The sequence below is a fragment of the Panthera tigris genome, chromosome D4 (genome assembly GCF_018350195.1).
Source record: "Panthera tigris isolate Pti1 chromosome D4, P.tigris_Pti1_mat1.1, whole genome shotgun sequence".
NCBI lineage: Eukaryota > Metazoa > Chordata > Mammalia > Carnivora > Felidae > Panthera > Panthera tigris.
In genome coordinates, this window is record NC_056672.1 from 33,716,762 (window position 1) to 33,737,937 (window position 21,176).

The window sequence follows — 21,176 nt, forward strand, 5'->3', positions numbered from 1 at the left end:
TGGTTCTGCTTCTAAGGAAAGCTTATTACTTACAAGTATTTGACATCATTTTTGGATTGGATCTTAATTCCTTTTTTTTTTTTAAACAGGAAGAAACATTCATAGATTGTACAAGTTACCTCTGCATTTTAAATCCAATTCCAATTGAATTCAGTAATTTATTAGAAAGCTGATTAAATAATGAGTAACAATAATAATATAGTAATAATAATCTCAAGATTAACTGATAGTTGCAAGTAGGTGCATGCCTTGTTCAACTGTTTAGAAAAGACCAACTGACATTTTGCATATGCAGATGGAGCAAGACTATTCCTCTAATATAGAAAAACAAATTTGTTCCTTCCTTACCAACAACAAAAAAATATATAACGTAAATTACTTGACATTATTGAAATGGTATCTCATTTTACACCCCTCCAATGTTTATCTAATCATTAAGCAGTGACATAAAAGCATAGTCCTAACCTTGAACTCATCTCCCGTTCTGAACTTGATCAAATTTAATTCAGATAAATGAAGTCGGTGATGATGAACCATATGTCTAGAGAGGACATATGTCTGCCAAAAGAAGTTAACAGCCTTTATCTGTCAGATCACAGTCTCCTCAGTGCTGACATGTATGAAATAAACACCACTTCCCTGTAATGCAACTAAGAAATTTCTGCTTTCTCTTGCTCTGTTTGCACTAATTCAAGGTAGAGAAAATACCTGGAAATAACAAGTTTGGCTATAAGATGGGTCTACTGTAAATAAACCCAACAAATTAAAATCTTATATGTTCCCAAGTGGGGCCCTTTTAATTTGCCTTCTGAAGTGATTCAAACCAGACTCATGTTAAAATAGCAGTCTTTCCTGTATTTGACTGAATTGCAGCCATTAACATGCTTGGCCCTCTACGAATATGGCCTAACACTTCTGATCACAGTTTTCCCATCTAAATAAAATAAGGTAATATTAGGTATGTAATAATTTCCAAAAAAAAAAACCCAAAAACAAATGTTCTTTTTGCAAAAAGAGTACTAATTAAAATGTACCTACTGTTGTAAGATTTCAAAAATTAAAATCATACTATTTAGTGTTTGCTCTGTATTTTTGTTCTATATTTCTTGCTTGGCTCAAAATTTTATGATGTGTTTTGTTTGTCTCTGCAGTTAAATGCATTTTTGATTCTGAAATTCTACAAAATATAGAATAAGGCAAACATGTGCTAACCAGCACAATTCTGTGAGAAACTGGTGAAGAACGCATAGTAGGTCGAATGTTGAACTCTGGTGCAAATTGCGACTTAGCATTTGTAATAGCTTCAGCTACTACTATACTAATGAAGCAGACCTTGGAATTCATAACAATGATGATTAAGTCTTTGCTGACAATTCACTTCACCTTTTACACCTTGCATCATGTTTTACAAGGGGCAAGGGGCAAAATATTAAAGCCAACAAAGATTAGACAGGTTGTAAGCTTTATTTCAGCTAAATGTCTTTTAATTAAAGCAAAATGTTCTTTCCTGGGATCGCTGGAGGTTATCAGACCCATAGCACTGAACCTTCCAGCCAACCAGCTGACCAGCCAGCCATACAAAAGTCAGCACCTGGATTAGACTTGCTTCCATATAGAGGAAGAGGATGTTTAATAAATTAAATAATTAATGAAGGACACAGCCAACAAACACATAGTTACCTCATCTAATTCCATTTCATCTGGACTCTCCCATGGCTTGATAAATTTCCCACGAGATTTCTTCAAAGGCACAATTATTATATAGTAACCTCTGCACAAGAATGGGCAGACAAAAATAAGGTTAGTTCAAAGGGAAAAGAAAATGGATATGTCCTTAAATCTTCTATAGACTAGTGACTGAGAATGAACGGAAATTATGGATATGGAGTGACTTGTCCATCAATGAGAAATAACCACCTGTTTGTTCAATTTTAAAAACAACACGGGTAGACATTTATGCATGACTTCAATGCTCTTGTATGGTACTATCACCATGGTTGACTACTCTTTATTAGGTATCATAAACAGAGCAGAAACAGTTTGTTAGGACCCTGGTGCTGGACACATGCGAGGCTGGTATACTGAAATCCAGCATCACAAGCTGCTGAACCAAGTATTTTCTATGAATCTACAATTTATAAGAGGAATTGTTTTTAAAGAAAATGTATAATAAAAATTACTTTTAGTTCATACAAATGCCTAGATGATGATGACAATGATTTTGTTTATATAACCCTCAAATACCTTTTATTTGGCTGAGGAAAGCCAAAAAAGCATAAAATGCTTAAAAGCATAAAAATGACCCATAATTTCACAACAGTTATATAAGGATGTAATTGTTTTCTACCCATCAAATTGCAAACCTTAAGGTAAATACTGCAGAAATTTGGAGGCATCACTACTCAATGGCCCTCACAACAGATCTCAAAAAAAAAACATGTACAAGGAAGACAAAAGTAACTGACTACTCACATTAAGAATAGTCAACCAAAATTTAAGTAACATGTAATGGTACCTGTTCACAAATAGATATGGGCTATTTGAAAAGTTGGTTTTTAATTTCCACAAAATGTGTACCTTGCTCTGGTATTCATGGTTAGTGACTCTGATTATACTGATCTCTGGCAGTAACCATACAAGAACATAGGTATGTAATAATAGCTAACACATCAATTATTTCCTACTTCTCAAGTATTTCATCAAATGTATAATCTAGTTTTGACCTCTCAAAAATTGTACAAGGACAGGTAACAAACAAAAAGATAAATCCAGAGAGATTAAATTATGACCCAAGTGAAAACATTAAGGGGATACAAACCTATATATATCTTAACCTTGGCAATAGTCTGGCTCTTTCTTTCATTTACTTTGTATTATAAAGTACTTTTTAAGGACTCCATTATTTTGTGGAGATTCATTGTGAAAATTAACATGTACACACACTTTTATTTTTTTTTATTTTAAAAAATGTATTTATTTTTAGAGAGAAAGAGAGCACACAAACAGGGGAGAGGCTGAGAGAGGGGGAGAAAGAGAATCCTAAGCAGGCTCCACACTGTCAGTGCAGAGCCTGACATGGGGCTCGATCCCACAAACTGTGAGATCATGACCTGAGCCGAAACCGAGAGTTTGATGCTTAACCGACTGAGCCACCCAGGTGCAGCTATACACACACACGCTTTTAGAAGAGAAGGCTGCCACACAAAGAAACGGACTGCAGGATAGGCACTACCAGCCTTGCATTACATTATATCACAGAGACCAACAGTATGCTCAGGAAGACCTCTCTCTACTTGTATCAAAACAAAACCTGCAATAAACTCAGTAAAACCCTGTGATAACTCTGTTTCCGTAAACACAGGCTAGAGGTGCACTGTCCAACAGGGTAGCCGCTAGCCCTCTGTGGCTATCGAGTACTTGAAACGTGGCTAATCTGAGCTGAAATGTGTTCAAAGTGTAAAAGACATGGAATTTTGAAGATTTAGTGTGAAAAATAAATGTAAAATATCACGGCAATAAAATGTTAATAGTGACCGTATGTTAAATTATAATATTCTTGACATGTTACATAAATAAAATATGTTATTAAAATTATTTTTACCCATTTCTTTGTACTTTTTGCTATAGTTGCTAGAAGATTTAAAATTTCAGGTGTGGCTTTCATAATACTGAACGGTGCTATTTTAGAGTGTTTTGGTAAAGAATGTGGCATCTGGAATATCTGGCCCAGAATTTAAGCTCTGTCACTAATTTGCTGTGTGATCTTGAGCTGATCATTTAACATCCCTGAATCTCAATTGTATACTCTGAAAAAGGAGAGCCCAGTATGTGGTATGGCACCAACCTGATGCAAGCTGCTATTGTTAGTATGGACCATCATGGTGGGAGAGATGCATCTGAACGACGTTATTCAGTGGAACTCAGTGACATTCCCTGAGACGCAAGTTAAAGAACTTGTCAAACATTTTTTTCTCTCCCTAATCAAGAATTCAGGTCACATCAGACAACTATGGTGCTCTCAGCAACTCATCAGAAGTCTCCCAGAATCACATCACCTAGACAATCATTTTCTTTCCTACCAATAATAGTGATGATCCAGGAGGGGGAGAAGGAAGAGCTGGAGTGTAAGAGAAGCCAGTATCTTATACTTTATGATCCAGAGTAAGATTCCTCCCCTTCCCATCCTCCCACCACCTGAAGGATTTGCCAAACAAGTTCATCATGTTAAATGAGCCTGGAGAAGAATGACGGGCTGCAAGTGAGCGTACAAAATCACACTGCGGATGTAGTTGATAAACACACTCATCAGAGAACATCTTGCTTTTCACTACCAATTGCACTAAGTCAGGACAGTTTCTCTTCACCTAAAGTAATGATACTACACCTTATCAAAGAGTTCCCATTGTCGCCATTCAGAATCCTAAAAATCAAGGTTAAGATGATGAATTCTATTAATTGTTATCCTGCTTTCATACTTGAATTGCTATTCTTGTACACAAAAATAGAATCCGCTCTTTTCTTCTGCCAGTGTTATCCCAACTATGTGTTTAACTTGGGGCTGGGATAAGAAGTGAACAGCCTCCCCTATAGCAAGTAATTAACAGTGTGGCTGGATATGCATGGACTTTTCTGTCTTCTGATGTCCAAAGCGTTCACCTAGAGCAGTAAAGGTGGGATAAATTGAAATAAATGTGGCCTAGGGAGTTTGGAACTTCATATTATAAGAAAGTCTTGCCTGGGACTAAATCCACACATTTCAGCTGTGTTCTCTGCAACCATGGCTTTGTAAACACCCATATGTCTTCGCCTTGCCTGAAACCTGGTTTTCCCCTGACAATCCTGCTTCCCTAGCGGGCTTCTCATGTGGTGGCCGTTTATTCATGCTCCTCTTCCACCCATGAACCTCAAATGTAGGGCCTAGGGTTTCCCTCCTGGCTCACTGGTGCTTATTACAGGCATTTTCCCCTCCACTCTTTAGCTAAAACAAAAAGCAAGTAAAAAGACAAGCGCCTCTTTTTTTTTTTTTTAAGCTCATATATTTCAGCTACATTATGCTCTTCTCTCACTGATTTTTGCCATTTACAAAACTCTTCAGAATCCCCTTTCTTTCCCCTCTATTTCTTTTTTCTCTGTCCCCCTGACAGCCAGGCTCAATAGTCTTTCTTCTCTCCCATGTTCTGCCATCATCCTGGGTGATTTCAAGCTCCAAAGGGCTGACCCATGCACCACCCAGGGTTCTCAGACCTTTGACTCTTTTTCTCCAGAACCCACATCTTCCACTCTATATTAGCTAAAACCTGCAATTGCCCTTGTCTGTGCCTGAACCCAAGGAGCAGCATACAGCTTGAGAAATAATTCACAGGGGAGAATGATTCCATAAATTCATATTCAGCAAACTCAGGCCTTCAGTGCTGCCTGGCCATTCCACCCAAACCCCTCTAATAGCCTCGTCCTTTTATTTTGTACAAGGTTTTTAAACTTTCTCCCTTGGCCTCAAACCTTTGACATTCTTACCTCCCCACTAGAAGATGGTCTTATATCTAAATAAATAGAAAATATAAACATTCAGACTAAAATTCTCTCATCTTCCATGTACCGAACTACAAGGCTACCTGCATCTGACCGTAAACCATAATCTGTCCTTTGGGCACAGTAGATGGCATAGCTCCATTTGTTAAGACCAATCACTTTCTTGAATTGGTTCCCATTTTCCAGTGTCTTAGAAAGTTGACTATATGTTGTACCCCTTCTCTCTCTCGTGTATCAACTTCTCCCTGCCTTTTGGATTCCATTAGCTTCCAACCCTGTATAAATAGCTGCCATTGAAAAAACAAACCAACCATATTCCATTCTAGTCAACTCTCTCACTGTCCTACCCTCACTGCCCAAATTCTGAGGAGACCTGTGTTCTCCATTACCTTGTCTTCCATTCAGTCTCCAGCCAACTGTATTCTAGCTTCTGCCTCATTAGCCTATCTCATTGTCCATATTGTCCATGTCAGGGTCCTCAGTGACCTTGGTAGAACTGCATCAAAAGGACATTTCTTAACTTTTGTCCTAGGCGGTCTCTTAGCAGAATCTGTAAATGTTAACAAGACCCTCCATGAAACCTCAGCCATTTCTCTGTAATCAGCTCTCCTGGTTTTCTGCTTACATCTCTCACCACATTAACCTTATTTCCTCAACAGGATTTATTATCCACTACCCAGCTTATTAAATAATGGAATCCCTCAAGATCTGGTCAAGGATTTCTCTTTACTCCCCTTCTTCCTACATGTCTCATTCTAGCTCAGTGCATCAGTTATGACCTAGATGCAAATTATCTGCAGATTCTTCTCTTCATCTCAGAATGCTCCTCTGACTCCACAGGTTTATCCATTTCCAACTCCATGTCTCCATTTCTATATCACAAAACTACCTCAAATTTACTGGGGTTAAAACAAAACAAAGAATATATCTCCAAAATAAACCTTCTACCATTGCACCACATGCCATTTGCTATAACCCTAGGTGTTATCATTGACAATTTGCTTTAACGCTTTCCCTCTCTCATATTCAATATGCCACCAAGTCCTATTACTTCCATACTCTATCTATAGTACATTCAATTCTTCCTATCTCTGCAGCCACCATTCCAGCCTCCTATCATTGTCTCATGCTTGGATTACTATCTTGGTCTCCTGACTTTCTTTCGTCTTTGAATTTAACCCCCTTTAGTCCAGACTCTGAAATTTATACTTTGCAATAGACAACTGATTGTACCACTACTATTTTTAAAACATTCCAATGGATTCTCATTGCTCTTAGGATAAAGGCCACACAGTATTACAAGACTCAGCTGAATCTTGACTAAATACATCTCTCCACACCCTCTGAGTTAAATAAACCCTGATTCAGTTTCTTGAACTTACTCTGGTCTATTCTGTTGTGAAACCCTTGATCATTCTTGATCACTGATCTAGGAAAACGGAATTGCCTAGAACCTTCTGTCACTTACACAAGTCCAAAGTTAACTCCTCTCTTTCTTCAAATAGCAGCTTACTTTTTATTTTCTAATAAAAACCTTTTCTGACCTCTCTGATTAGATGATTAGATCAATTACCCTATTGTATTTCTTATACTATTTAAGACATGTATATTAGAAATGTATTGGGGCACCTGGGTGGCTCCGTCGGTTGGGCATCCGACTTAGGCTCAGGTCATGATCTCACAGTTCGTGGGTTCGAGCCCCGCGTTGGGCTCTGTGCTGACAGCTCAGAGCCTGGAGCCTGCTTCGGATTCTGTGTCTCCCTCTCTCTCTGACCCTCCCCCGTTCATGCTCTGTCTCTCTCTGTCTCAAAAATAAATAAACGTTAAAAAATTTTTTTAAAAAAGTAATGTATTGCTAAAGCAAATGTACATATAACCTCCCTGAAATGTTTTTCATCTTTGCCATTTGATCACTAATTTATTTTGCCACTGAAAAGTGTAAGTGGGTGGGATAGGTGGCTCTTGGGAACTTATATGTCTCTAAATCAGTCAGGCAAACACATTCAGAGCCCTTCTCTTCCATTAGAACTTCCAACGCTCAGGGCACCTGAGTGCTCAGTTGGTTAAGCCTCTGACTCTGGATCTCAGCTCAGGCCATGATGGTTTGTAAGATCAAGCCCCATGCCAGGCTCCATGCAGACAGTGTACAGCCGGCTTGGGATTCTCTCTTTCCCTCTCTCTCTGTCCCATTCCACTCACATGCTCTCTTTATCTCTCTCTTAAAATAAATAAACTTTAAAAACAAAACAACAAAAAAAGAACTTCCAACTCTCAATCTCAATACATCATTTTTTCCTTTCTCCAAACCAGCAATGACATAGCCAAATGCTGTTTATAGAAAATAGTTCTTACTGCAAACGTTTTTTTTTCTTCACCAATGTAGTAGTGATCCTTGTTCTAATCCCATGGGATAATAAGGGGGAAAAAAGATGATTCAGATAGGAGAAGTGAAATGGAGAGCTAAGATGTACTCTGCAAGTTCAAATCAAGCAAATCATATGATCTGAAAGAACCTGCTTGAAATGGAAAAAAAGATTTGGATATAGATCAGCTTATTATATATGGATAAAATTAAAGTTTATACTATGTTTTGCCAATTTAAGTCAAGCTTGGAGGTGTAAGCTCAAAACACATTTTTTTGGACATAGACTTTAACTATTAAACTAGTAGAAAAATAAATAACTTCAGAATCAATATATCTGCAAATGCCCTGATTACTTATAAAGTAAGCTGTGTTTTCCCAGTATATTAGATTTAATTAGATAAGTTAAATCTAACCTTCAGAATTTTAATTATATTAAGTAAAGTTTTACTAATTTTATTTAATATGTTATCACCAAGGGGCCCAGCTCCATATAATTATTTGGGAACGCAAGCTCTGTTCTTTGTGGCAGTCCCACTTCAAATTCAGCCAGGCTTTTTTTATTAGCAGAATATATTAGCATTCTCAAACTCATTATTTAACTAGGAGGTCAAAATCTGTCTCAGAATTTAATGGTGAATGTCATTCCTTAAATAATTATGTATATATATATACATATATATATATACACACACATACACACATATGTATGTGTATACGTATATGTATAATTTACCATGGTTATTTGGGCATATATTGTTTAAATCAAATTAATTTACCATAGAAAAACCAAAGCAGGTTGAATGATCTTTCCAGACTCTATGTTTAAATTAAGGTTTTCAATCATTTCAGCTAGTTGTCAGACAAGTTAAAGTTCCTTAATTACCTCAAGCCTCATTTTCCTTTTTTGTAAAATGGTGGAAGATAATACTGACCTCTGGGAAGCCTCTCCCTTTACCTTTCATCATCTAAATTGTCATGGCAAACTACTGATTTTATTGTTCCATAACACACATTTCCATTATCTATGACCAGGCACATGTGTCTGGTTCTAAGCTTTGTGTCTGGTTTGTCCTTGAGTTCTTAATTATTTATCACTTGCCCTAGGGGGGAAAAATGTCCTGGTCTGACCAATAAATTCTATGTGCATGGTTCAACATGTGGGCTTGGAGCCAGACTGCCTGGGTTCAAATCTTTCCTCGCTGTTTATGCTCTTATGTGGCCAGGGCAAGTTAGTAAACCTCATAACTTCCTCAGCTATAAAAAGAGAAGCAGCCTTCTTGTGAAGATTCCACCAGTTAATGTGTGTAGTGCCCTTGCACAGCAACTATCAAGTCCCCTGTCACTTTTATAACTGTTCTTAGTATCAACTTTATGATTGTGGCCAGGGGACTTAGTATCCCTAAGCTTCACTTTACTCACCTGTAAATGAGGAGAATACCTACCTCACAGGGTTTTGTGACTTAAAGAAAACATTCAAATGTCTTTGGTAAACTTACTGTAAAGCACTATACACATTTAAGTCTTTACCACTGCAGTTGACCACTGTGTAATAAATTATTTTTCATTAAATATTAAACAGACTATAATATAAATACATTAAACTAGTAATGGTGTACATGTTTTATGAAGCACCTTTATAAGCCATGCTTCCAAAAATATCTTCTTTAAAAGAAGAAAAAGTAGGCCAACCTGAAAGCCAAATTAGTAAGACCAAAGACATTTAACGTTTCATAAAATGCTCTTATTTGTTTCTGTTTTTCATAAATATAAAATGATTACTATGAAACTAACTTACATTCAGTAACTTCTGGCAGCTTATGTGTTAGTGAAATTTGTGTGGTACATTTTCCCTTACCATCCAGAGTACAATCCTTCTCTATAAAGTCAGTGAAGTTCCCTTTGTCACTACAACTTGCTTCAGGAGAATGATGGAGTTGCTAGATTTTTGACTGGCATTCTGCCCCCTAAACATCTATCCAAGTAGAAGGTTGAAACACCCTAGACTCTTGGTATCAGAACCTGCAGGACCTACAGGTCTATTTCATAAGAAATTTAGCCTTTCCCTGAGGGAGCTCCCCACTTCTCCAGGCAAAAACCAAGTAAGAAAGAATACAGGGGCAATGAGCCACAACTGTGTTATATTTACAAGAGACAGATTTGTTTCTGGGTGGTGAGAAGTTGGGGGTAGGGATCAAGACTTCCAAGTGAGGTTGGCCAGAAATGAGAAAATCATGGTTTCTGTTGATAAAACAGTCTTTCAATCACCAAAACTGCATTTCACCAGAAAACAAATTGGAAGTATTTTTCTAAATAACTTTCACCTAAATGAAAGTTAGAACCCCAGCCCACAGCTGTGGTATCAATCCTGTTTCCTCTTCTCATATCTCCCATGGCATACTGAACAAAAAGCCACATTCCTTTCTCATTGCATAACTTGCCAACTGCGGCAAGCAGCACAGCATGGCACACAGCTGCCTGTGATAATGGGCTGTGCCACATGAACACTGGACGGGTAACTGTGTTATCCTTTGAAAAAATCCAATGTGCATAGGTTGTTTAGCGTTGTTTTTTGCTTGTTTGTTTTTCTAACAGGAGATTTGCGTTTGATTTCTTCCTGTTCTGACACTTTCCCCACACTTTCCTAGTTTGTCTTTTGCTCTTTTTCCCAGAGAAACTAGAATATATTTCTGGGAATCTTTAATTCATTTCTAGAACACATCCCCACCCCCAAATCATTTTCTTTCTTTTTATGTATCATAATTGTCTCTTCTCTTTGTTACCAAAGTTTTATCTGTTTTCCCCAACTCCCATTTCAAATGTAGGAGGAGGAAGTATATAAATTAAACAGAGAGAAAAATTGAAGCTAAAGAAAAGCAGTGAAAGATAGACTATATTCTGCAATATTCTCAACTCATTCAGAAATTGGAAAATGAACCAGAGATCTACCATCAAAGGACAAAAATACCATTTCTCAATAACGTCTAACACAATCTTCCAAGCCAATTTGGTAAACAGCCACTAGAGTTTTTTTTTTTTTAAGTCTTGCAAACTAATAACAAATACTACAAATTATACTATACTATTTTCATCTTTCAATTGCTCTTTCCCTGAATAGACAGTTCATGTTTTTGAATGGATCAAATTTATACTATGTATCTTCCCCCTGTTCTTCCATTGTTTGCAACTATTTACCTTTTCTAAATCTTTCCCATCCTCCAGGACTCATATTAAATACCAGGTCCTTCTAGATGTCTCCCCTGATACCCAAGTTGGGCTGGAACTCTGGCAATACTGACTCTATTATATTCACATGATTTTTTAAAAATCTGTTCTGCCATATTATCTCAGTCATGTTTTTGTTTTCCAGACCTGGCACTGGCAATACACTATGTATAGAATACATGTTTGTTGGATGCACATGGAATGTTTTAGTGGATGGGTAAGAGGTGGACAAATGACAAGTGCTTGTCTTTCTCTTGCTTCTGCAGTGTCACATATGCTGTCTTCTGCCTGAAACGGTGTCTCCTCAACCCCACTCCCATGGACCCAATAGGCTCTTGTCATTCTTTAAGCCTCAGTTTCAATGTCACTTTCTCTGGGAACCCTCCCTGAGCTACTAACCTGGGGTTGGGAGCTCCTCCTTTGGCCTCCCTGATCCATCTCATCTTGTTATCCTAAAACTCCACTTTAACTGACTCTACTTGCCCAAATTCCCCAATTAACTATGTTTTGTCAGAGCAGTGAGAAAGTCAGCATTATCTCTCCTAAATCCCTGAAACATTGCCTGGCACTAGGGTGGGAGATTTTTAAAGAATCCATAGATTAAACAAAAATGGATAAACATAATCTCACTTTCATATTCAATTTTGTTGAGATAAAAATTACACTTACATTCCATTCTCATTTCCAGTTTTCTGAATGATAGAAAAAGAAGGGTGGACGAGAAACAGGAGATCTTATTTCTCAGTGAATTTATTTTAGTCATAATCATTTGGAACATCCGCCATCTGGTTGAAATCCTTCAATTATTTCACCAAATAAATAAGAACAAAAAGTTTCCTTTGGAAGAATTGGTTTTAGCTAAGTCTAAAGTAGCCAATTATTAGATTTTCCTAAATTTCAACCATGGCTGTACATTAAAAACTTCTTGTTTATAATTGTACTTTTTAACAGCTGATTTTTTTCAGTTATCTTCGTTAAGTTTTCTGGACCTTTGTAAATTCTTGACAGTATACACTTTCCTGAAAATTCTTTTGCCATGAACTTGCTCTGGCTTGGTTCTCCATTTAACCCTGTAACAAATCCCACTCTGTGTCCTTTACTGGCTCTTTCATCCTGAGACCTTTATTTTATTTAGCCTTTTGCTTCATGTCTTCACCTCAGTGTCTCAGTGATTCCATCTCTTTCCATGAATCCATTGCTGCTCTGTTAACAATTCTCAACTTTCTACCTATAATCATAGCAATTTCTTTAAACCCACATCTCTAACTAGATATTTCACTGATACCTCATGTAAAACATACACAAAATTGAAGTCATCAATTTCTTCCTGATTTTTCATTCTTTCGATGAATGGTGGCATCATCATTCACTTTGTCATCCAAGCTCAACTCTCATCTATGACATTTTCCTTTGACTGATCCCTCATTAAATTGGTTACCAATTCCTACTACACTACTGCTCTCATCTGCCTCTGCATCCTATTTCCCTCATCACCTTCTGATTTCAGAATCTTGTCATTTACTTAGAATCAACCAACTATGCAATGACATCCCAACACTTTTCTCTATGGTGCTCCAATCCTTCCAACATATGCTTTCAGGAGCCACCTTCCCTAAGAACTGTCCCAATTATGTCACCATATTGCTGCTAAATGTGAAGATCCCAATGGCCCCTAAACTATGTTATAAATGGCTCTTCTTGACCTTCAAATCGTTTATATTAAGTTTCATCTAAACATGATCATGTGGGATAGAAGCAATGAGAAAGCAAGCAGGCAGCACAATACTCTACCATGTAGCAGGTACTCAATATATATTTCCTAAAATGGAAAAAAAAAAGGAAACTTAGGTATTATATAAAATGGTACATGCCATTCTCCTGCATAAAAAGCTTTAATGAATTCCCATTGTCTATAGGATATAGTCCCAAGTTCTGAGTGTAACTTGACTCTTGTATACTTCTCTCACTTCTCTTCTCTAGACCTTACAAAATAACTTCCTTCCTTCACTAATGAAGGATTTTTTTTTGTATGTGCCCTACCTGTCCTTAAAGATTAAATGAGAAACTTCCTTGACCCATTTAATTCTTGGTTAGCTGCTCTTACAATAGAGTATAACTCTATCATTAGCATGTATTATGTCTGTCTATTTCTGGGTATCCCCCACTCTATGCTAGTTCTTTTTTTTATTTTTTTAATGTTTGTTTACTTTTGAGAGACTCAGCATGAGCAGGGTAGGTGCAGAGAGAGAGGGAGACACAGAATCAGAAACGGGTTCTGGGATCTGAGCTGTCAGCATGGAGCCTGACGTGGGGCTCGAACCCACTAACCATGAGATCGTGACCTAAGCCCAAGTTGGACACCAACCAACTGAGCCACCAACGCACGTCTATGTTAGTTCTTTGAAAACAGATCACATCATCTTTTGTTCTCCAGGATCAACCTCAATACTCATACTTAATAGATAGCAGTGAAAATATTTTTTTTTTCTTCTATTGGCTACAACCAGCTAGGTATACTGGTTATAAAATGCACTGGCTACAATCAACTAGCTATATACAACCAATAAATACCACTTTATTGACTAGATTTATTTTTTCAATTCAGGCCCATTGACCTCTACACTGTGCTCCATCTAAAACAGAAAACTTGCATTTTTTAATTTTGTTTTTCCAATGTCGTTCTGAACATTGACTTTTGAAATATTTCCTTTCAGCACACATCTAAAACAACAGTGTCATGTATCAGTGCTATCTCATTTCCCAAAATGTCTTTAAGTTTCATACTCTATTCTAAGACTTCCTCACTATTACAATATTTGCCAAATACCAGAGTTATTCAACTATTCACCTTATTCTGTATTCTATGACATAAATTCCTTTTTATAGCAAGGACCGTACTCTATTTGTCCATCTCTCCTAAGTTACATCATTCCTGAGACATTAAGAAAAAATGCTCAATGTTAAATTAATGAGAATTTGTGTTACAATGAACATGAGAACATGGTGCAACAAAACTTGAATATAACTGAGATCTTTCACAGAAGGATCTTTTACTCTACCAGCAATAGATTCTTTTATAACCTCTATAATACTGAGGTTGAGTTTTCTCACTTCCTTACTTTTCTATCCTTCAGCTCAGCCCTTCAGTCAACTTACTTTATATTCTCATTGGCGGGTACTTCAGGCAGTTGCACAGTGATCATGCCATCTAGATTGGTCTTCCCAATGAAGGCAGGCTTGGTACGAAGTACATCTGGTGCAGTCTTTGCTGTTACCCTGTGTTGCAGCCCACCAGCACTGTTTCCACGATTTGTCAGCACAAATGAATATGACTTCTCAGGCTTTAGGTTGACAATTAACTTCTGTGTAGCTCGGCCATCCACTTCTTCCACCATTTTCCCATCATCATAAAGAATCTAGAGACATACAACCAGTCAGGGAGATTTGCTTCTCAGAGAGGCAATGTAGGTTTTTGCAACTAATGTGTACTTGTTTATAGAACATGTATATCAGGTCAATTTTAATTTGGGGACATTCCTAAGCTTGGAAGCCTTCATAAATTCTAGAGGTTGTATCAATTTCTCTTTTGGTTCTCACTTCATTATTATATAATGGTTCCAAGTGTATCAAAAATACACAAAAATGTACAGTATTTTCAATATTTGACCTGTTGGTTGCATATAATCTTAATGGAAAATAGGCACATATGCTATAGATATTCAAGGTATTATTCACATCACTCTTTTTTCTAAATATTTCTAGTCCTGTTCCTAAGTATATTTTTGTTTTCAAAAGTGTTTCTCTATTCTCTGCATTTCATAGACTTGTACTTCTTGTTAACATCTCTCAGTAGCTCTCAATTGCAAATTAGAGTTTAAAAGTTACAAAGAATTCAGGCCAATAAACAAATTTTTAAAATCCCAGGATACTGCATTATAAAGAGATAGAAACCATGTAAATTTCAGTGTCTGGTAGGAAAACAAAAGCACTAGCTTAGATGTAAAACACTTATCTTGGAACTATAAGATGACTGACAAGTAATGCCACCCCTAGGTGGCTCCTGCTTTATCCTTTGAGTGGAAGCCACAAATGAGAAAATCAAGTTTGTGTGGCTGAATCAAAGTGGTGTGTATGCTTTCCAAGTAACTTACCCAGATGAACTGCACCCCCCTTTTACAACCATGATATCTTACAAATTAGAAAAAGAACTTACTTTGAAAGGCATGGCAGAATTATAATTTTCTGGAATTTCCCAAGACAACAGCACTGAAGTCTTCATTACTGCTTTGACATGAAAATTTTTTGCAAACACTGCTGGAAAAGGAAAAACAGTGTATTTAAACTACTCCTAAAAACATATGACCTGTCCTTTTCCACCATGGACAATCAGGTTTAAGTTAGATGCTGTCTACTTTGATCAGAGAGACAAGTGTGATTTGCCTACCTGTTTACACTATTCATTTTATTATCCCATTCTCATAAAGATCTCTCTTTTACCTCCAATTCAGTCAACTATATTGTATTTTCCTTACCTGAGAACATTGGGTGCTGTCAGCCAGACTTGCTTGGCATTCTATAGCCGAAATCTAAGGCATCCAAAACATGTTAAGTTTTACATACTTTACCTGTTTTGCTTTTGCTGAACCTATTAATATGAATGGTCCGATCAGTTATTTATAGCTTCAAAATACTGATTTCCAAAGACCGACATTCCTTTAAAGGAGGAAGGCCATAAGCAGACAAATCCTACCTTGATCCACAGGAAGTGTCCTGAACTGGACACTGGGACTATATGGCCCGGGCCCTTTGCTCGTGTGAGCACGTACTTTTACATCATATGTGGTATCTGGTTTTAAGCCACTGAGTGTCATAGTAGTATCAGCTGGAACAATAAGCTGCTCCATTGGAAGAAGAGGGATGTTGATATCCCTATACAGAAGAGTATACTTGGTGATAATGCCATTTCTTTCTGCCAGGACAGGTGGCTGCCAGGATAACTGGACGGACGTTGAAGTGGTGCCTTCTGAGTGGAGGTTTTGAGGAAATCCAGTTGGGACTTCTTCTGGAACAGAAATCTCCTTCACTATTTCTTCCCCAAAGCCCACTTTGTTTCTGGCTGAGAGCCTGAAGATATAGGATGCTCCTTTATGGATGTCTGTAGCAGTAAAGTGGTCTTCTTTCTCAGAGAACTCAAGAGTAGTGAGTGGCTCCATATCTTTCCGGCCAAATTTTAGACGGTAGCCCTGAAGAGGTCCAAATGTGTCCACCGGGGGATGCCACTGAATGAGAGCAGTATTCATTTGAGTGTGGTTAATCACAAGCCGGGGTTTCCCTGGAACTGCAACACATGGGATGGAGTGCTGAGACCAACCAACACAGACGTTCACACTTTAATCACTACTGAATAGGAACACCACTCTATGGGAATCCCCACTTCTTTATTTATATATAAAAAAAAGCCTTAGTCTATATACCTTTGTAGAAATATGCTTCTTTTCATACTTAATTATTAAGGTAGGCTGAAATACCAGAATTTGATAACAGACACAAATAGATTTATTGAAACAATAATTTAAGGGAATTAAAAAGAAATTCCCACATATGAAGGTTCATGTCACAGAGAAATGAGGGTGAGTAAAGATTAGCTAATTAGATACATACAGCTAATAAGAATCATGGTCATAACGTATTTAATTGCTGGGTACCTGTAATGTACCAGGCACTGTGCTAAGATGAAGGATCTCACTTGATTTACATTTTTCATTCCTGACTACACACTCTGATTAGTTATTATCTTAATTTTCTATGATAAGAAAATGACACCCAGAGAGATAGAAAGCTGCATAGTCAGATGTGTAATAAATGAGAAAGCTCTAAGACAGCCCTGGGTTCATCTGAATCCATAGCCCAAATACTTAATGATACTATTATGTTGCTTATAAGTTTTTTTTTAATAGGTACAAAATCATGTTGCTTTGAGTTATTATGGATATAATTTGTACTTTTTGTCTATACTTTATACCTGTGGAGAAACCATGACTAAGGAATGCTTTTTGACTAGTAGGTTGGCTGAAAACAAAACTCCGTTTTTCTTTTCTCTTACAGAGATTATAAATCTGGATTTGCACACCTTCAGCATAGGCTCGGCTGGGCAGTATAAACACAATAAATGTACAGATATCTAAAATAAGCATCACCTATTTCAATATTCAAGTCTCTGTTGATTAAGAAAGACCTAAAATTGTAAATGGAAACACCAAAATAATCCTCTCTGTGAATAAGATCCACGATTCTAAATAATTTTTTGTATAGCCACTAAAAAGTGATGAGCCAGTCTTAGCTATTAAAAAAGACAATGTTATTTCTTTCTCTGGGAGTCACATCCTTTGGCTACAAATTCTGTACTTTCTTGTCCTTATTATGGTATCCCTATCTTATGGCCAACAGGAGTTTGATACTTTATGTAAGACATCTCAGACTCATTAAGACACAATTATAAATATAGGTGAAAGAAGTGTATTTTCTTCATTTTGGGATTCAGTTTCAGGAGTTTACCCTTGGCTGTTTACCTTTCAATAGAGGCTGGTTCCATCGTCACTTAGCATGCCCCCACTGAACATGTATCTCCTAAGCATGGCATTAAATTAGCTCGATACAATGCTATTCTTTAAAAAAAAAAAAAAAAGAAAAAAAAAAAAAGGAAAAAAAAAGCCCAGAAGACATTGCCTTAAAGGAGTTTTGCCATCTGTAATCCTGCTGCTTGAGGCAGTTCCAGGTGGCAGGATGTAAGTGAGGCAAATCTTATGACATTTAGACAAATTTGGCAGTGAGCATGGCACCCAGGAGGGTACTCAACATCACAGCTGTTCTTTGCTTTATGCCTTTACATAGAGGTGTGTTCCTAAAAAGTTGTGTGAGAAGCGATTCAGGAGGAGTAAATCAAATCATAGTTTAAATGTTCCATGGGAGATTGCTATATAAAGGGATTGGAGGAGAATCCTTTTGTAATTATGTCTTAATTTATTGGTTTTACAATGTCAGGTCTTCTTTCATGCTGGCTTTTCCTAATGGGAGCCGATCAAACTAACTCTAAAGAGCATTAAGAAACTTTGTTCTTCAGAGAGGAGCAATCTGACATTTTGTAGCCTTTTTGCTTTTCATTTTTCTGTTTCCGATCTTTCATGTGACTTGCCGCTCCCCCCCCCCCACCCCCCGCCCCTTAGAATTCCCACTTCAAGGACTGAGGAGGTGAAAATGGCAAAAAACACAAAATCATAAGTCATCAACCCAGTTCAAGATGGCAGCTCTTCTAAAAGGGTCTGCTGCTGAGAGGTGTTGAAGCTAACAAGTGACATCTCTGTCCACATGATCTTCCCTCTGGACATTCATAGGACTTGCTCTTCCACATCATTTGTATCTCAGCTCAAATAACTTTCCTCTAAGAGACCTTATCCAATCACTCTTTCCAAAGGCCCCTAGGGGCTATCCTATCCTTAATGCCCACACACCTTTATTTTTCAGCTTCTCTGAAAATGTCACTTACTGATGTTTTATATATATATGTATATATATATATATATACATATATATATATATATATATATATCTCCATTTGTCTATTTATTAATTATCTAGCCCTACTCAGAACATAAGTTTCAGGAGGAAAGAATATTTCTGTTTTGTTGATTGCTGTATCCCCGTACTGGGGGTAGTACCTGACATCTACTAAGTGCTCAAAAACATATTTGTTGAATAACTGATCGAATAATTTGGGAAAAGTATGTTCTTGCTTTGCTTCTTCTGAACTATATATCAAAAAACACAAAAGTTGACCACAGCCCACTTATTGTTTCTGATAGAATTCAACATACTATTTGGAAAATTAATATTATTGTCACCTGGAAGATGTTCAAGGCACATATAAGCACAGATAATGCTTACCTGCCCCAGTGGTGGACACCAGTTTGGGCTTGCTTCGTGCACCATCTCCTTTGGTGGTGTAGGCTGTGACGGTGAGGGAGTAGGAAGTTTCAGGTTGTAGCCCAGAAATAATCATGTCCTAAAATGACACAATGGAATGACACTGATTCAAAATGCTACAAATACCCTGGGGAAAAATCAAAACATCCATCTTCATTCTATGCATGCTTCATTACTCCCTGTAGCCATGCCAAGCACTGGAAGTTTCATGCCTGGAGCTCATGCTATGGATGATCTGTGTTCATGCTGACATTAAAGTGGGGACTTCAGCCATCCTAAGAGGTAGTTCTGAGAAGTAGTAGTTAAAAACATGAAACCTGGAGCTGGAACTCCTGAATTCTTTAATTTAAACCTGCGTTTCCTTATTTACTAGGTTTGTGATCCAGGGAAAGTGAGTTAACCCCTCTGCACCTCAGTTTCTCTTGTAAAGGTTGGAATAATAGAAGGATTAAAGGAGTTATATCCAGTAAACACTTACGGCTATGTCTGGCTCATAGCAAGCAACCCAGACACCAGCACTCATATTACGCCAGTAGCTCTGTACATGCGTCCTCTATAGCCTGGTCCACAGAGCAGTGATGGTACTGATGCCACTGCAGCCTGTTTTATCACCATTTTGCCAAATGGCTGATCTGTTGGACTTTGATATCTTGACAGCCAGAGAAGTTTCTTAGGACTCAAGTAACATACTGGTTAATGATATAGATTATGGACTAAAATCATTACCCAATAAGGAGAATTTTCTGGTGATTTGGAGTCGTCCATAAAACCAAAGAACAATACTTTTTCTACCACATCATGAATGCGGGCTCAATTAATTCTGCTTAGAAAATGTTAAATACCACAAACTATTTATTAAAACTCTAGTTTTCTCTAAGTTAGGGCCCCAAACTGTGATGGTTATGACTTAGATCTGTTCTTCCAAACTGGAGATTATATGATTTTTTTACATAGAGTGGTTACTAATTTGTTCTGTTAGTTTCTCCAGAGCTGCTGCACAAGCACGTGCATGCGTGTGCACACGCACGCACACGCACACACACAGTAAAAAAACAAAACAAAACAAAACAAACAAAAATAAAAACAAAAAAACCTTTCAGATATTCGGGATAGCTTTGCTTTCAAACTGAATATAGTTAGAGTTAAGAAAATGTACAATGCCATTGACTTCCACATCTGAAGACAATGCAAGTGAGAGTTCATGGAATGGACTGGATTGTGTACAAGACAAGAGGATTTCTCTGTATAAGGCTGTAAGGGGCATCATAGAACTCAATTGTTGAATCTTATCCCAAATATGACAGTTTTTGACAATCTTCTTTTCTTGAAATAGTAGGAATGTCATCAGAGTGGAAATTCAAGAATTTCAGATATCATATCGAAGAGCCACTGGAAAAATTATTCTGCCAGATGAATGGCCTAAATTTGGGAGAGAGATTTTATTTTCAGGACCTTGGAATGGTTTCCCTAACATTACAGAGACTACAAAAACCATCCGAATCACCCAAGAGTAGCAGTAGATACAATGGGTATTCCAAAAATTATAATGGGAAAACACCAGCATTATTGCTTCCAAGGTCCCTCTCACATGCTATTGGATTTCTGCTGAATGTAGGCAAGGCTAGGGGAAGAAAAAAGCAAGGCTTGCCTCTATCACCAAATTTATATGTGGAAGAAATTTATATGCTCTGAGACTTATATATGTCTTTTTCATTTATAAAATTGAGATTAGCCACACATGTCCTTCCTCTCACACAGACTGTTACAGGATAATAAATTGTAATGCAATTTGAAACTGGTCAAACCCTCTGCAGTGGTATAATCACAGCTGGACACACCTCTATCCGCCTGGATCCCATCATTTCTTGCATTATATTTTCTTTTTTGAAACTGTGTGCATACTCGCTCAGGGATTTCCATACCCTCTGTGGGGTGGTGTGGCTGATATCCTGGCCAGTTCCTCATTCTCTTTGTCTCCCCCAACTCATCTCCATTCAACTTCTTGTCCCTGTCCCTTAAAAGTTGGCATTCCCAGATGTTCTGAAACAGTTACTGGCCTGCTGTGTTTCTTTTTAGTCCT

The 21,176-nt window shown here is 37.4% G+C and overlaps 1 protein-coding gene across 3 annotated transcripts in view; it reads right to left on the reverse strand.

Annotated features, from left to right (window-relative positions):
• PTPRD (protein tyrosine phosphatase receptor type D) overlaps positions 1–21,176 on the reverse strand; it is a 521,791-nt gene that overhangs the window by 140,502 nt on the left and 360,113 nt on the right. For 2 of the 3 annotated variants that reach the window (XM_042963694.1, XM_042963696.1), the window contains 5 exons: positions 19,058–19,175; positions 15,867–16,454; positions 15,330–15,430; positions 14,273–14,532; positions 1,681–1,771 (listed from right to left, as the gene is read on the reverse strand). In XM_042963694.1, the coding sequence (XP_042819628.1) occupies positions 1,681–1,771; positions 14,273–14,532; positions 15,330–15,430; positions 15,867–16,454; positions 19,058–19,175 (1,158 nt within the window). The remainder of the gene's footprint in view (positions 1–1,680; positions 1,772–14,272; positions 14,533–15,329; positions 15,431–15,866; positions 16,455–19,057; positions 19,176–21,176) is intronic. The other variant, XM_042963695.1, reaches the window with a different exon arrangement.